This window comes from Mesoplodon mirus, assembly GCF_964341445.2.
Source record: "Mesoplodon mirus genome assembly, chromosome: 15".
Lineage (NCBI taxonomy): Eukaryota > Metazoa > Chordata > Mammalia > Artiodactyla > Ziphiidae > Mesoplodon > Mesoplodon mirus.
The window spans coordinates 987,412-1,004,637 of record NC_138991.1 but is presented as its reverse complement, the minus strand read 5'-3'; the positions used below and the strand labels follow the sequence as shown (position 1 = coordinate 1,004,637).

Below are 17,226 nucleotides of genomic sequence, written 5' to 3'. Positions count from 1 at the left end.
TTCGGCCCTCCTCCCCACCAGGAGCTGTGAGCACCGGCTCCACGTGGGCACCCACTCGGTGGCTTGCTGAGCACGGCTGAGCTCGCGTCTAGCACTGACCAGTCCAGCGTGGAAGATGGAGCTGCAGGCGGCTTGGTGTGCGGGGTGGGAGCCATTTGCCCTGTGTGTGGGTGCTCTGGAAGAGTCAAAATAAAGTGTGGGTTTTCCTGGATGGTGCACAGCAGCCTCTGTTCCAGAACCACCAGCCCCCTCTCCACCACCTTGCCCCAAGCATCTGTCCCACCCCCTCCCCGCCTTGCCTCACCAGTAGGGCAGGTGAGGCCAGGCCCATTCCAGGCCATTCCCACCACCCCTTACCCTTCCCCCTTTCCCTTGTTCTTATCTTTTCAGCATTTTAAGGACTTTTAGAATGGACTAGCCTTGGGCTGCTTCTGAAACTGAACTTGTAATTGTCCACCAAGGTCCTGCATGGTAGGGAAGGTGGTCTGGAGGGCAGGTTCCTTTCTATCCTCTACTTGTGGGCACCTTGGGATGCACTAGGACGATTGCATCCCGGGGGCTCAAACGTTGCCCTCTGCTTGTCACCAGGAAGCCCTTGCCTTGTGGGCTCCTGGGCAAGCCCAGCCCTCACCCCGGGGGTCCCACCGGCCGCAGCACCTGGGGCCCTAACCCTAACTCCCACTGCGCTCAGGTGGAGGTCACCATGGGCTCACTGGACCCTCGTGGTGGGGTCACTCTTTCCCCGTCTCACAGGCCCCTTGGCCAGCCCGGCCCCCTCCCACCCCAGCATGGGTGTGTGCAGCCCCCGGGGGTCTGGCTGCCCTGGGAAGGGCATCTGAGGGACGGGGCTCCTTGGCCAGCAGCCCCAGGCCTGCTGTAGATGGAGTGCGTTCCCAGTGCTACCGGAGGCCAGGGATGAGGTTTTTTCTCGTGTTGTTGTTGGTTTTTTTTTAGAAAAAGGAAACAACAAACTCTTTAGAAGTTGCAGCCGTCCCGGCCTGGCGCTGGCCCTGCCGCCCTGGCTCACGTCCAGTCACCAGACCCTGGGGGCGCCTGCAAGGCCACGGGGGCAGGAAGGTCCGCTGCCTGGAGGCTCCTCACCGTCAGCGTGGGTCACCGAAGCTGGAGGTCGCGGGGGCGGGGGGGGGTGCTCTTCACCTACGCCGCCGGCAGGCCTGCGGGGCGAGGTGGGGGGTGAGCAGGGGCAGAGAAGCCGGAAGGAAGGCGCAGTCAGCGGTCAGTGGGGCTGCTGTGCCCTCGTCCCTTGGAGAGCAAATGGGACAAAATCCAAGAAGGGGAGGGCTTCCTGGCCTTCGGAAAAGGGCGCGGGGAGGGGCTGGGCCTCTGCGAGGCCCGGCCAGGACCGGGGCTCCCCACGCAGGCAGCTGGGGGCCTTGTCCCTGCAGAGCTGACTCTGGCCGTAGACATCTCGTTGGGGTTTGAGCCAGGGGGATGGGAGCGGAGTGAGGGGCTCACCCTAGGTCCTTCTGGCCGCCCAGCTCCACGGCCAGGGGGAAAGCCCAGAGGCGTGTTCAGCCTGGCCAGTTCTCCCAGCCTGTGTGCCCGGGTCATCAACTCCCATATACCCTGCCCTGGCTCAGGGGTCTGAGCGAGGCCTCTCCCCCATCACGGGAGCTGGATGCCTGCTACCTCTGATGGCCCTTAGCTGACGTGGGGCCTCACTTACAGGGTAGAAGGGCTGAGGGGCTACCAAGAGGGCCAGGGTCTCCAGGGATGGCCGCAGATGTGGCCCTGAAGGGCAGGCTTGACTCTGAGGGCCTGGGTGAGATGGAGGAAGCACAGCTCTACCAGGAGAAGGACCACAGCCACCTCTGCTGACCCCGACTTTCAGGAATCCATGTGGGCCAGGGCCCGTGGCCAAGGCCGCTTCGGAGGAGGGGGGCCAGTGGCCCAGGAGCCCCTACTGAGGCCTGGGGTGGTCAGGGCCGTGGACACTGCTTTTCAAGAGTGAAGAAGTCTGATCCTCCAAAGGTAGGAAACCAACTCCTCAAATTTCCTGCCACCGTGAGACCCAGGAAAATCGCTCTATTGCTCTCCTGGGTGGTGGCCTCTCAGCGTCCCCTCAGCCCCGACTCCAACAGACTCTGCTGGGCACGGGGGCCGAGCCCCAGAACCTCTGTACCCCACACCTGGCCCAGAGCCGGCAAGGAGCAAGTGGGAAAGTGGGGGATGGACAGACAGATGGATGATGGATGGACAGGCAGGCAGACGCCTGGTGAGGTTTCCCCAAGGAGAGGAGCCTGGCGGCTATGCTACCTGGATTGGCCAGGCCAGTGGGGCAGGCTCTGCGGCCGTGCTTACAGGCATGCCTGCTCGAACGAGAGGCTGGAAGGCTTTTCACTGACATGGCAGAGAGGAAATGGGTCAAATCCACCAATGAACTCAACTGAAAGAAACCAAGACCCAAATAAAACAAACCCAAACAATGGACAGGACGGCAGAGTGGAGAATGTTCCCAAGTGCAAACACTCAGGAGGTGACACAGAGGTGGGAGGTGCCGCGGGCTGCCCAGACTGGAGAGCAGAGGGTGAACTCCCACTGGGTGCAAAGCTTCAAAGGATGCTGGCACTCTCAGCGGTGGGCTGCCCCGTGCCCTGCTGGGCTGTCCCAATCACAGCGCCTCAAAGCTGGGTCTGCACAGCACATGAGCGGCCGGGGCTTGCTGGGCAAAGCTAACACGTTTCTGAACCCCAGGGCTGGCTCCCGTCCTAAAACGTTTTAATGTAACCAATACAGGAAGCCCCTTCTGTTTCCTCCCAGCCAGCTGTGGGCTGAGTGGTGGTTTGGGGCCACCCAGCACCAGGACCAAGGGTAGCTGGGGGCTGGTCCAGGACTGAGTCTGGTCTCTGAAGGACACATGGACCGCCTACCCCATGGCCACCTGACCTCTGGGAACAGAGGCTCTGAATTCTGATTCAGATCCCAGGGAAGGCTCTGCCCACAGGAGCTGTGGGCCCCCTGGGTGCGCCCAGCCCTGGCTCACCCCAGAGAGACCCCGTCAGAGCCTGGGGTGGTCAGGGCTGGCGAGGGCACCCGAGTGTTGATGCTGCAAATCGGAGGAAAAGTCAAGAGGGCTCACAGGAGGGGGATGTGCGAACTCCCCTCAGATGCATCTCTGCTGGCACTGGGCCTGAAGGTGGGCCGGTTCCCAGCTGCAAGGGGGCACAGGGCAGGGGGACTTTCCTCTGTAGGTCAGAGCTCAGCCTTCCGCCTGCGACGTCTGTGGGGATCGTGGGGGGCAGCCCCACAGCACAGGAGCCCTCAGACTGGAGGAGCTGGGGTGCACTGACCCCTGGTGCCCACAGCCCAGGGCCTCCCCTATCTCTGCTCAGGCCAGGACCTCCATGGCACGGGGACCCATTTAAGAGGCCAGGTCTCAGGCCTCTGTGGCCAGCCCTCAGCTTCTCTCTCCCTCCCCCGCTGCCTGATGGGGCCAGCAGGTCACTAACACACTCTGCAGGAGGCCGGTGGCCGCACACTTACAGCTGTCCTCCTCCTCGGTGACAACACTCACCACGTGGCAGGCACAGATGAAGCCCACAAGCTGAAAGACATGGAGAGGTCACTCAGGGTGAGGCCCTGGGAGCCACAGAAGCATCATCATGGGACGTGGGTCCCAGCGCGTCCTAACCACGCAGCCACCGCCCCTCCTGGCCTCGGTGTCCTTGTCTGTAACACCGATCGAGGGGAGTGATCTGCCAGCCTCCTTCGCTCTGGAGTTCCAGGTGGCGTCCACTCCCCAGTGGGGCTGACCAAGCCCTTGCTTGAACGGGGGGATGAGATGCAGAGAGAAGCCCTGGGAGACACATGACTGCAGCCTAAAGGTCCCCCAGGCTGACCGTACCCCCACAGGCTGACACCCCTGTCACAGCCAAGCCATCCTCCCCAGCACCTCTCGCCGTAAGCAGACAACTGTCAGGTTTCTCCTCCTTGGGAAGCCATGGTAGAGAAGCTTCAAGCCAGCCAAGCTCATGGTTTGCATGGCAGTGCAGGGGAGACAGACCGAGGACTTGGTGCAGCGGGCAGTTCTGGGCAGAGTGGACGGGGCTGGCTGGAGTTGAGGACTTGGCCTGGCAGATGTTCATTAGCCAGGCTCCTCAGAGGATGCTCGGACTTCAGGGTAAAGAGGACAGGCCTGCATTAAACCCCCACAGATGCCCGGGCGCCAGGGCCACCACAGCAGGAAGGGCTCCAGCTGAGACAGGGCAAGGCTGGCACTGCCCACAGCCCGGTGATGCTAAGCATAGGGGAGGGGGAGTGACTCCACGCACGGTGTCTACTGCGGCCTCTTTGATGGGAACGAGGGGCCCAGCCCCGACCCTCTGCTGGGGATGACAGACAATGCACAGGGCGGCCCGGAGTGGGCAGCAAAATGCATCTTGAAGCCACAGGGTCTCGTGGAAGGCCCACAGCCCCGTGTGCTCGCAGGACCCCTGGAGGGGCAGCCCCGCCCCAGCTCACCCTGGAGGGGAGCTTCTTCCACAGAAGCTGGAAACCTGAGAGGTGGCCCAGGACTGTGAAGTCACGCCCTCTGGCCTCTCTCTGCCCTGTAGGTCAGCCCAGCATCCTCTGGGGCGTCACCTATTGTCTTTGGTCACCCCACTAGCAAGCAGTGGTCTCGACCCTGAGGACATAGCACAGAGTGAGGTTCCAGTAGTGGTGGGTCAGAGGTGCCCCACCTGCCCCTGCAGGCGCTCCCTCCACACTCCCCACCCTGCATGGTGTGGCCAGTGTCCACCAGCGCCCTCCAGCTTGGGTTGGCCCACGGGGAGCCCAGCAGGAAACTGGAGGGAGGGGGGAGGGGGAGAAGGGCTCGTCCCCCCAGCCCCTTCTCTGCCAGCACAACTCCTCCCTACCTCCCTTCAGGCTGGGGTGGCAACAGCTCAGCCACGAGCCCCAGGGGAGGGGGATATCTCGTGGGGTCCCCGACATGGCACCTATGCTTAGAACAGCCCCTTCACCTGCCCCCGGGAATTAACCTAAGCCAAGTGCATCATCACTGTCTTGCTGGGACCCTGACTGATCAGGGGAATAAGCAGAAAAGATGTTTCATGGGGGGTACCTGCCATGGAGGAGCTGCAGCGGGTCTTCTGAGAGAGGGTGGTGGGGTCTGTCTGTGGGGCAACCACAGCCAGGGCAGGGGGCAGGGGACAGGAAGCCAGCCAGCGGTGCCGCTTCAGGGGCAAAGGGCCACGGGAAGGAGAGACTGGCCTCCCATCAGCAGTGGCAAGACCTCAGGGGGTTACTTTCACCAAAGAACAAGCCCAACAGCCTCCCTTGACGCCCCCTATGCCTCGAAGGAGGAGATGGAGCTGGAAGGGCTCAGAAGCCCGTCCTTCCAGGCGGCAGGTCAGGGCCTCCTCTGTGCCTGTCCCCTTGCCATTGAAAGGCAAACCTAAGCCGCCTCCCAACGCCCGAGAGCTGGCCAAGGTGCTGAAAACTCCTCCGCAGCCCCGCTCCTCCGGTGGGCGGGGCGCTGGGGGAGGCCGCCCCACCTGCCACACCTCTGCCCGCCCACCGCCCCACCCAGGCCCCCTTGGGATCCGGCCCAGCTCCTCCGTGAGGCTCTCAGACCTGCCCGCCCCACCCCCCAGCACCGGCCGACTGTGCAGCCAAGGGTCTGCTGCTCCTGGACCCTCAAAAGCAAGCAGCAGAGGACTGACTGGTATTTAGAAGCCGGCATTTCACTGAAGACCTACTGTATAGCACAGGGAACTCTACTCGATGTTGCATAATAACCCATATGGAAAAGAATCTGAAAAAGAATGGATATATGTATACGTATAACTGAACCACTTTGCTGTACATCTGAAACTGACACAGTGTTGTAAGTCAAATATACCCCAATATAAAATAAAAATTATATTTAAAAAAAGAGGACTTCCCTGGTGGCGCAGTGGTTGAGAGTCCGCCTGCCGATGCAGAGGACACAGGTTCGTGCCCCGGTCCGGGAGGATCCCACATGCCGCGGAGCAGCTGGGCCCGTGAGCCATGGCCACTGAGCCTGCGCGTCCGGAGCCTGTGCTCCACGGTGGGAGAGGCCACAACAGTAAGAGGCCCGGGTACCGCAAAAAAAAGAGAAAGAAACCCCCATCCCTGGGGATGAAGGATAAAAGTGAGGAGTCTCTGCCTCTGCCATCACGTGCAGTCAGAAACGCCCAGGAGAATCCTCTTTTGTTCTTTTCCAGCTTCCTTCCTGTTACCTTTTCACAGATTCTGTACGTGATTTCAGAAGCTCTGACCTGTATCCTTGGCAAGCGGTTCTTTCTCCTTTCAAGGAATGCACCCAGGTTCCCAAGTATTTTGGGAAAACCAGAGCCCTCTTTTTGCCTCAGTGAATGAGCTATGGTGGGAGAGAGAATGTCCCAGCACCCGAGGGACTGGCAGCACCCAGATGCCCCAAAGTCTGGATTTCTGCAGGTCCTGTAAGAGCAGGAGGGGAGGGAGCCCTGGGAGCTCGAGAGGCACCTGAACTGTCACGTTTTTTTCTGCCAGGGAAGGCCCTAGACCTGGCATTCAGTTTCCAACGTCAGCTGTTGGCGCAGAGCATCCGTGCTATAAACCCAGCATCCACCCCGACAAGGTGCTGTTGGCCTGCGTGCACCCAAGCAGTCAGGAGCCTCCAGGTCTGACCGGCGCCCTCCAGTGGCCGCACCCGTCCTGCCCGAGCCCTGGAGTCAGCCGGGGCTGCCAGGCACTGGCCCAGGGGGGCTGCTCCAGCCCTTCCCATCTGACCACTTCTCTGGAGCTGCAGACAAAACACCCCATGCTCGGCTAAGTTTGAATTTCAGATACAGAATGAAACCATTTTGAGTATAAGTATGTTCCAAACACGACATGGAACACGCTTACACTAAAACTTGCTGTTTATCTGAAATTCAAATTTCACTGGGCATCCTGTATTTTTACTCGCGGAATCTACACCCCTACTCTCTATGCCGCAGGAGCAGAAAGAGGCCAGCGCGCAGGCCAGGCTGGGTCTCCCCTGCCCTTGGCCCCCATGGTCGGATTGTCGGGTATGGAAACAGACCCTCTGACTTGGAGGAGGCTGTGGAGAAGCTCCCAGGGCTCCTCCCCTGTCATGCTGCCTCCAGGGTGGGGGCGGTGGGGCTGCAGGAGCCTTCACCTTGATCCCCCTCACGGAGGGTCCTACCTGCCCGCCCAACCCCACTGCATCCTCAGAAGTTTCAGGTTCTGTCCCCTCGGTTCATCCTCACGCCGGCCCTGGGGTTGGAATTGGTTCTGAGCCCACTTTGCCGAGCGGGTGGCCCAGGCCACACAGGTGGGGGTGGGGGTGCGGTTCCTTAACCTCTCAGCAGGGATGGTGTGAAGAGGGCCTCCCCGCCCCCTGCAGAGGACCTCCTCTGCCTCCACAGGAAAGGCTGAGACCTGGGCCCACAGCAGGATGAGCCCCTCCCCCCGCCCCACCTCCCCTCCCCCGCACTCACCGCCACCAGGATCTGCAGGGCGCTGTGCAGGGCCTCCACGTAGCCGTGCTCCAGGGTGCAGCCAATGCCTGGCACCAGGGCCTGGCTTTCCGGGGGACCCAGGCTGGCCGCCAGCTCCTTGTGCACGCAGCCCGGGCCATGCTCATGCCACCAGGAGTGGTGCCGGGAGAGGCTGAAGGTCAGGAGCCCGCTGTCCTGGGGGAGGGGTGGGGAGGGATGGGGGGGACCAGGTCAGCACCAGGGACAGAGCCAAACCCCACCCACTGCAGCCCAGATGGGCTCCCTGAGAAGGGCAAGGGGTACTCTGCCCTCCCGCCTCCCCTGCCCCGGCCCCGTGGGCTCCAGCCGCCGGGAGCAGGGGGCACCAAGGCCCTCCCAGTCGTTCCCTTGCAGGGAAGGCCTCCCTGTGCTTGCCATGGGCCTCCGGCTCACACCCCGTCCTCCAGGAAGGCCTCCCTGCCCAGGACAGACCCCCAGGACACACTCTAACGGTGCCCTGGGCCCCTCCTTCGCATCGCAGGCCAACGCTGCCATTTCAGGTGTGTCTGAACTAACCTCTGTCTCCCCCACTGCTGCCCAGGTGTGGTCCAAGGAAGCAGGAGCCATCTGCCCCACTGCCCACCCATGCCACCCCACTCCTGGCTCTTAGACTCCCCTCTGAGCTTTGGGCAAAGATGAAATAAAGTGCTTTGTGTGAAGTGCCTGAATCAGCTGCATAGGCAGGCTTTGCTCACACTGATGATCCCAGAACATGGCTTGGATGAGGTGTCCCCTCCCCTGCAGGGGGGACCTGGGGACTTTATCAGTGTTTGAAGGAGCAGCCCAGAGGGTGGGCAGGAGGACGGCATCCCCTCTGCCTGGCCGCCCGGCGGTGTTCCCACCTGAGCCCTCCTGCAAAGGCTGGTCTCTCTGCTCCTGCTCCCCAGCCCTGACTCTCCTTCCAGGTGCTGCCCAGGTTCCAGGCCCCCTCCTCCAGGAAGCCTTCCCTGGTGCATCTACTACCGGCTGGAGACCACCTGCCAACCAATGCCCACAGCCCCTCATCCATCCATCAGATCACTGATCTTTCCCCAAAACTTTACTGAGTCACCTCTATGGGCTGGGACTGTTCAGGGTGCGAGGGACAGAACCATGAAGAGACCCAGCCTCTGTCGCCATCGGGGAGCCGCGCGATACACAAGCAAACACATCCAGTGCCCCCGGGCCCTCGCCAAGATCCCCTGCGTTTGCATGAGTTTCCCATGACTTAACTCACCTTTGAGAGGCCCCCCACTTCCAAGTAGAAGCAGATAATGAAGACATTCCAGGTGACCCAGGCAGCCGCCCACACTGCGTACTGTGGTGACAAGAGAGGGCGGGGGAGGGGGTGGGGGGGAGGGAGTGTGACTTTGCACCTCCCCCCTGGAGGACAAAGGAGAGGGCGGGGGAGGGGGGGGGAATGTGACTTTTTGCACTTCCCCCTTGGAGGACAAAGGAGAGGGTGGGGGAGGGGGGAGGGAGTGTGACTTTGCACCTCCCCCTTGGAGGACAAAGGAGGGGGCGGGGGAGGGGGTGGGGGGGAATGTGCCTTTGCACCTCCCCTTGGAGGACAAAGGAGAGGGAGGGGGTTGGGGGGAGGGAGTGTGACTTTGCACCTCCCCCCTGGGGGACAAAGGAGAGGGCGGGGGAGGGGAGGGGGGAGGGAGTGTGCCTTTGCACCTCCCCCCGGAGGACAAGGCCTCTGCAGGGGGGGGGGCTCTGCTCCCTGAGTCTGGAGCCCAGGATGCTCCGTTTGGCGGAGGGCGTCCCTGAGCCCACCGGGAAGAGGTCCCACACTGTGCCAAAAGGGTGACAAGGCTCCTGCCCCCGCAGGGCCGGGAAACACCTAGGAGATGGGGAACAGTGGGCTGGAGGGAGCCAGCACACAGCACACTTCCCGAGCTTGGTGTCCTGGCCCAGAGGTGCCCGTGGCCCGGGCCACGTGAACCAGTGACGAGCAACGGCAGAGCACCCCCAAAGCCCACCCCAAAGACCGCCCCCAAGAGCCGCCTGCAGCGGGGAGGGCTGCCAGCTGGCACCTGCTTTTGTCAAGTTTTACTGAGACGCAGCCCCGCCCTTTGCGCGGCACTGCTCAGGCTGTGTCTGGGCCATGACAGGGCTGAGTACCTTCCACGAGGCTGTGCGGCCTTTCCAAGAGGGTTTGCTGCAAACCCTGATCCAGACCAATTATTTTGATCTGTACTGAGCGACAATGCTACTCTGCTCAGAGCAAAACTTTCTGCACATCGTCTGAGCTTCTCCAGAGGCAGGACGGCTGGGGGCATGGGACCACGGGCAGGGCGGGGGTGCTGAGACATGCTGGGTTCCAGTTCCGCCTGGGGCCCCTGGCAGGTGCTCCGCAGCTCAGTTTCCCAGAAGCAACCCCGAAGCCACAATTTCCAGGTCAGAACTCAGATGTCCAGGCTGTGGGAAGGTCTGAGCCTGGGGGTCTGTGCGGCTGAAATCCGGGCCTTTCCAGGTTTTCTGATGGCTTCCAGGAAAATACTGTCACTGAAGCCCTCCATGCCGGTCATCCCGGCGCCCCTGCCCACAGGAGAAGGGCCAGAGCAGAGAGGACTCACCACCACGACGTAGCGAGGCCGGTACTGGATGGTGCCGAAGAGCCCCAGGATGACCACGACGATGTGGGTGAAGGTGGCCAGGATGGGTGCCCACTGGTAGCCCAGGAAGTCGAACACCTGCCGCTCCAGGGCGGTGACCTAGGAGCAGGGCAGGCGTGTGAGGGGCGGCGGACCCCTGGAAGCCCCAGGTCCCGCTCCTGCCTCGTCACCATCATCCAGCGCCCACTGTGGTCTCGGCTATTCAACAAAAATCTCCACAAACAAGTCGACGGGCCTGGAAGCATCACCACTGGGGTGTCCCTCCTGGAACAAGCCCCCGCCCTCGGCTTCCTCACCTGCAGAACGGGAACACGGGGGCTGCTCTAACTTCGGGGGCTGCAGGGCCAAACAGCAAACGTGGGGCAGGAAGGTCGAGTGGGACCCTGGGCTCCTTGGGCCCCCAGATCAGCACCTCCCCGTCGGCGGGGCTCCCTCACCGCTTTGGGGCCTCTCCTTCCAGGACGTTCCCACCGCCCCCCCGCTCTGTGGACGCCAACCCTGCAGGCTCGGCCGACAGAGGACCAACGCCAGGGGATCAGATATGCCTAAGAAACCTGCCGTTTTATGCGCAGGGGGAGATGGACCAGGTCTGAGCTCGGCGTGACTTCAGAAAGCATTCCCTCATTCATTCATTCATCCCCTCACACATTCATTCACTCATCACAAACACTCATCATGTCTGTGGGGCCGAGCTCATCACCAGAAGGTACGACCGAAGCCACTGCTCCCCAGATGCCGTCCCAGCTGTGTTCACGGCAAGGAAGCTGCGGCGAGCAAGGGCAGAGAGGACCAGCACATCCCGGAAGGACGGTGGCAGAGAAAGGACGGAAATCAGCACGGCCCGTGGCTGCACTCCACAAGGTCCCCGTGGGCCCACTGTGTGTCCAGCACTCATTGCCACTGGGAGGGCTGCAGAGGCGAGAGAGCCATCTGGACCCAGAGCAGGTGGGGTCGGGGGCCGTCCACTGAGCCCTGAGGTGGGGAGGACTCTGTAGGGCGGAGGACGGAGGGGAGCCCCTCCCAGCAGGCAGCCTCAGGCGGGCACTGGAGAAGCCAGACTTCTCACAGCCGGGCGGGCGAGGTCACCGCATGCCCCTCCTCAGGACTGGATGGGCTGAGGCCAGTAGCAGCAGGACTGGGACAGAGGGGAGTGGGCGGGCCAGGGCAGCGAGGGGCAGCCTCCCTCCCACGTGGCCCCTGGCACTGAAGGACAGAGCCCAGCCAGGTGAGCCTTTGTGGACTGGCCCTGTGGTCACCAGGCCTGCTGGCCACAGAAGCCCCTACTGTAGCCAGGGTGCTCAGCCCTCCCCCGACCACCCTCCTCTCCGCTGCTCCAGGCCTGTGTCCTGGAGCCTTCACGGGACCCCCGCCAGCCCCCAGGAAACAGCTGCTGTGGTGCGTCCCGGGCACTGTCCAGCCACTGTGGTTGGCCCGGACCAGGTAATAGCAATTTCCAAGAGGTCTCAGGGAGGCGGCATTCCAAGCATGTCCTGCGGGGGGCTGGGGTCTGCCCTAGAAGACAGCTGGAGCCGGGAGTGGGGAGGCGGGAGCAGACCCACAACGGGGCATCACATCAGGCAATTTCCAGCTGGACGGCGTCCCGCAGCAGGGTGGCCAGACAGGACCCCCAGGGAGAGGCGCCAGAATGCTCTTCCCCGACAGGAGGAAGCACACAGTAGGTACAGTCACGGCACAGAGTGGAGGCCTTGGCCGTGACCTGGGCCAGCGTCAGGGCACGAGCACGAGCGGTCATTAAGCCCCCTCCCCAGTCCGCTGGACAGTGTCCAGGGAAGCCTGTTCCCCGGCGGGGGGGCGCCAGCAGCCCCCCCCCGGCCTTTGGGGACACCCCACTTCAGGGATGCCCGTGCCCTTTAGACAAAGTCTGAGCTCCCCGCGTGGACTCGGGCCCTGCCATCCGCCCCTCCGCCCCCAAACAGACCCTCACTGACGTGTCCCCGAGACCCTGCATCTCTCGACTCCCGGAGCCACACTCCTGCCTCACCTGGGTCCTCCGCGTGCAGCTGTCTGCGGGAGCCCCACCACACGCATTTCCCGCCTCGCATTCTCACACGCCTGCGACTCAGTCCACTCCGTGTCAATGTCAGCAGCGCTGACCCGGAGCAGCAGGACGGTCTGTCTGTCCGTCTGTCTACAGATGTCGTCTGGGCTAGGCCACTGCCTAGCCCCGAACGAGCCTCCTCGCCCATCAGGGCTCAGCTGCCCCATCTCGGCATGGTCCCCGGTGCCCAGAGGAGGCCTGCACGTTGAAGCTCCTCGATTAGACTTGGGGCAAGGAGACAGGCATCTGCGGGCAGAGGGCCTGCCTCTGCTGCCTCACGAGAGCCCGGCCCCGCCTGACTGGGCAGCCGTGAGCTGGTGGACTCGACCCCACGCTGGCAGTCTCCACGGAGGACAGCCACGGGGACCCTTGGCCGCAGATGAGGGCAGGGAGGGTGGGCGGGCCAAGGTCCGAGGTGGTGCAAAAGGAAGGGGAGGGGCCCTGCATGAATGGCCTACACTGTGGTGGGAAGCTCCGTGGGGCAGGGAAGAAGAGACGTGCATCCACACGCACACAGGAGCACACACATGAACACACGTGCACACACGTGCACACTCATACGCACACACGAGCACACACGTGTATGCACACAGCCCTCGGGGCAGAGCTGGCCAACAGCAGCTGTTCTAGACACAGAATGAAATTTCAATCTTAGCCCCAGGCCTCCCCTTGGTGCCCAGAAGCCCCTGACCAATGGGCAGGGACGCCTGCCCTGCTTGAACTCACCCAGGGTGCCATGCACGGGGCGGGGAGGCGGAGTGAGGGTGCCCCAGATCCCCTTCCTACCCCACCCCGACCCATCACTGGCCGCCGGCACTGTCCTGTGAGGCCCCGACTCAGGGCCAGCCTGACTGTGCATCCCTGCTGAAGTCTCTCTAAGTCTGAGGGGCGGCCCCCAGGGTCTGCTTGCCAGAGAGACCCTGCAGCTGGCAGGGTGGCTGGCATGGGTGGGGCTGGTGGGGGTGTCTTTTTCGTTTCTAAGCCAAGGTACCGGAAGGCTCAGCTCTCTGCAGTGCCCCAGTGGCCTGCTCACTGGTCCCAAACCCCTCGCTGGGCCCTGGCTCCCATCAGAGCCAGGGCCCAGCCTGGGAAAGGGCCTCAGGGTGCTGCAGCTGGCTCAGAGCGGACAAAGGTCACGCTATTCTTCAGGGAGAAGGCTCTGAGATGTTCAGGCCTTTGTCCCATAGCTGGGACAAGAAAACTCTCACGCTTGTCAAAAAGAGAAAAGAAAGCAGAGAACTCCCCACATGGCTTCCCCCTCAGCTCCCCCGCCCCGCCCCCCATAGTGACCAGAGCAGTGGGCGGTGTCAAACCTCTTCCTACTCCGCTGCCCCCTGCACCCGGCAGAGGAGGGGCAGGTGCACGGCCGGGACAGAAGGCTTGCAGCAGCTGTCCGCTGCCCTTAGCTGTGGCCACTGGCCGCATGGGGACACAGCTCCGTCCCGGCCCTAGGGCTCGCCTGGCTGAGACTAAAGAGACTGCAGGAAGCCCCCATCCAGGGAAACCCTGCTGCCTTAAGCCTAGATAGCCCTTCCCCCACAGCTGCAGCCAGATCTCCAGAGGCCTGTGGCGGGCCCATCTGTGGACCGTCCACCAAAAGACAGTGAGTGACACCGCTGCTCCAAGGCCCGGGATAGCTCCCTATTGCCGGTGCAACAGCCCCTGGGCCCTCATGCCCTCTGCAGGCCCGGGCTCTCTCTCAGCCTTATCTGTCCAGCAAAACCCCCCAGACCGCCCACCTCCCTCCTCACTGCCCACCACCCCTGCCCTTCGCTTCCACAGCACTGAGCCTGCTCCACAGGGAAGCTCCAGCAGCTCCTTCCTTCCTCCAGCTGGGCCTGTGTACCTCTGCCCCCTGCCAGCCTGGACAGAAGCCCTGCCCCCAGGCAGAGGACAGGACCCGCATCCATGCACGGCCGTGGGTGCAGGAGGACTTCCTACTCACAGCCTCTTTGAAGCAAGCCCCTTCCTCCTCCGTGGCCCTCTAGCTCCAGAGAAAGCACTCTGCCAGCTGAGTTAGGAGCACACCCAGGGATCTTGGACAAAGCAGCATTTCCCTTTTAAGACCAGGGACCCAGGGGCTCACCAGCATCTCCTCCCCAGCCCAGGGGCCTCCACCTTTGTTTAGCCCCCAGCCCCTAGGCAGCAGGAGCTCCTGAAGCTCCAAAGGCATAACTGAAACTTGGCAGAGGGATGCCCAAGACCTCCAACAAAGCTCTGCATCCAGAGGGCCCAGCTCTGCATCCTGGTCCGAACACAAAAGACAGGGAAGCACAGCCCTGCACACAGACTCAACCCCCTTCTCCGCTCCCGGACTCGCCAGGCCAGGGCAAAGGGGAGGGGTCTCCTCCTCCAGCTTGGGGGCGTCAGGGGTGGGCACGGCAGGGTTCACACACCCTTACACAGACACACCGGCAGACATGCAGACAGACACACACTCCCAAATTCACAAGCACCCTGGCCGCCAGGGGCTGTCAGGTCTCAGAAACTGGACTTCGTCGCTCACTCATTGCCTAGTGCTGGCTTCGGAAAGGGAGCACACACACACACACACACACACACACACACACACACACACACACACCCTCGCAACGCTCCTTGCGCGCGCACCCGGGGCCACACATACCTTCCGACACGTGTGGACACCGCGCGCAGCGGCGCCCCTTCCCCGCCGCGCGCAAGGGACTTGGAGATCGCGGGGCCCGGCGCTCCCGCGGGGAGGGTTTTGTTCCGCGACAGGCACTTCCAGCGGCTCCCCAGTACCTGCCGCGTCGCTCCGGACCCCGCGGCCGCCCCGCCCCGCGCCCCCAGCCCGGACTCCGCGCGCGCACACACGGCGGGGCGCGCTGGGGCGCACGGAGGGGCCGTCGGGGTCGCACATAGGACGCTGGCTTCCCACCCCACCCGGACGGCGGGGAACTTCGGCCGCAGAAGCGTGCGGGTCCGAGCCATGCCCAGTCGGGAGCCCCCAGGGGCTGTCGCGGACCCAGCGGGCTGAGTGTGGGGATGGCGTCCGGATCCCCCAATGCGCTGGGACTGCCGGGCCCGAGGAGGGGTCGCCGCTCACCAGCTGGAAAGTGCAGAGGAAGATGAGCGTGCAGCGGCCGGAGCAGCAGCCCATGGTTCCGGCCCGGCCCGCGGGCGCCGCCTCTGCAAGTCTGGACCAGGTGCCACCAGCGGGCGGGACGCCCGGTGCCTGGGCCCGCAGCCCCCGCCCTTCACTTCCCCCCATTCCCGCCCCCCAGCCCCCGCCCCCGGCCCCGCCCCACTCTGCAGCGTCCCTCCCCCACATTGCCGGGCTCTGCCCTGCCCGGCCCCGCAATCCCAGGTCCCCGAAGTCCCTGCCCCGCCGCCCACCCCGCTGCAGCCCCGCCCCCGCCCCACAGACTCGAGATCGCGGCCGGCCAGTTCCCACCCCGCAGCCCCAGCCAGTCCTCTGTCCCGCCCTGCTCGGCAGCCCGGTGTCCCCCAGCCCAGCCCCGCCCCTCCGAATAACAGCTGCGCAGCGTCTCTCTCCCTCTCTAGCCCGACTCGCAGCCTCTGGGGGCTTGTGCCAGCTGGGGAGGGGGCGCGGGACCCTTCTTAAAGGGGCGATGGCGCAGCTTGTCAGGCGGTGCGGAGCTGGAGGGGCTGCGCGGTGGCCCCAGGACAGACCCGGAGCTGCTGCAGACCTGCCCCATAGAGTCCAGGATAACCCCCAGGATATCCTACCCCGACACCCGCACCCGCACCTCCTGCGCTTGCCCCGGGGCTCTCGTGTGACCCACGCACCCAACCTCCTTCCTAATGGGGCCCCGGGCGCACTCCATCCCTGAGGCATCCTGTACTAGGTCAGGAGCTCAGAGGTACCCCTTCGGGGGTGAGGACTCAAGAGGAGGAGGAGGGGCGGGCTAGCCTACCAGGAACTCACCTGCCCAGGCACTGGGGAGGGGCCGGGGGGGCCTGCAGGCCAGGCCAGGGTCAGGCCTGAGGGGGAGGGTCCCTGGGAGACCCTGGGGTGTAGGCGGCCTTGGGGCACGGGACCTGTGCTTGGTGGAGGGAGGACTAGTTGAAGACCTCCATGCGCAGAGGTGTGGAGGTGTGACTGAGCAAGATGTAGGGCCGATGGTGGGAGCGAGGCAGGTAAGGTGGGGGCCAGAGATGTGGGCACAGGCTGGCTTGGGCTTTACCCCACTGGTCATAGGCAGTCGCTGGGTTCTATATCAGGGTGACCCATGGTCAAGTGAGCCTCGTGCTGGGATGCAGGCTGTGGCCCTGGTCAGACCCCGGGGGGAGCAGGACCCAAACAGAGTGGCCAGCGAGGGGCAGCCCAGCACGTGGCACTTCAGCCTTGGGCCGCGGGTCTTGGCTCCAGCAGTCCAGAACCAGAGGGTCTCAGCCCCGTGGTGACGGTGGTGACAGAGCGCCTCGTGACTAAGCAACACCTCCAGGCAAGGGCACTTGCAGAGAGGTTGCCGGACATTGGGTCCTTGGAGCTCTGGCCACCCCATTGTCACCAGCCCCCTTCCCAGAGGAGGAACCTGAGACCAATTTCCCATGGCAACCTCAATTCCTGACCCCACTCATGTGAGTTCACAAACTACCTGGAGTTTTCCCCTACGTGATTTTGGTTCCCCCGCATGAATTTGCTCACCTGTGCCAGGATGCATGGGCAATGGCTGTCACCGCGCTGTCTGCAGACAGAAGTCAGACAAGCACCTGAAAAGAGAAAAGCCATTCAGAACCACGAGAGACCACTTCACACCCACCAGGATGGCTGGAATCCACAGACAGACATAGCAAGTGCTGGCCAAGACTCAGAGAAACCAGAACCTGCACACCTTGCTGGTAGGGGTGTAAAACGGTGCAGCCGCCGTGGAAAACAGTCTGGCAGGTCCTCAGAGGTTAAATATGAAGTTACCATGGGACCCAGCAATTCTACTGCTAGATATTTACCCCAAAGAAACCAAAATGTCCACACAAGTGTTTCAGCGGCATTGTTTATAAGGACCCAGAGTGGAAACAACCCAAGCATCCCTGAATGGATGGATACATTTTAAAATGTGCTCCAGCCCTACAA

At 63.1% G+C, this 17,226-nt stretch overlaps 1 protein-coding gene across 1 annotated transcript; it reads right to left on the bottom strand.

Annotated features, from left to right (window-relative positions):
* Window positions 1-731: 731 nt before the first annotated feature.
* NKAIN4 (sodium/potassium transporting ATPase interacting 4) lies at window positions 732-15,288 on the bottom strand (the record flags this gene model as incomplete). The annotated part of the gene is made up of 8 exons (XM_082645788.1): window positions 732-874; window positions 1,102-1,175; window positions 2,323-2,407; window positions 3,505-3,565; window positions 7,470-7,664; window positions 8,725-8,805; window positions 10,070-10,207; window positions 15,235-15,288. 8 exons carry the CDS (start codon window positions 15,286-15,288, stop codon window positions 732-734), a joined length of 831 nt encoding a protein of 276 aa, XP_082501914.1.
* Window positions 15,289-17,226: the final 1,938 nt, after the last annotated feature.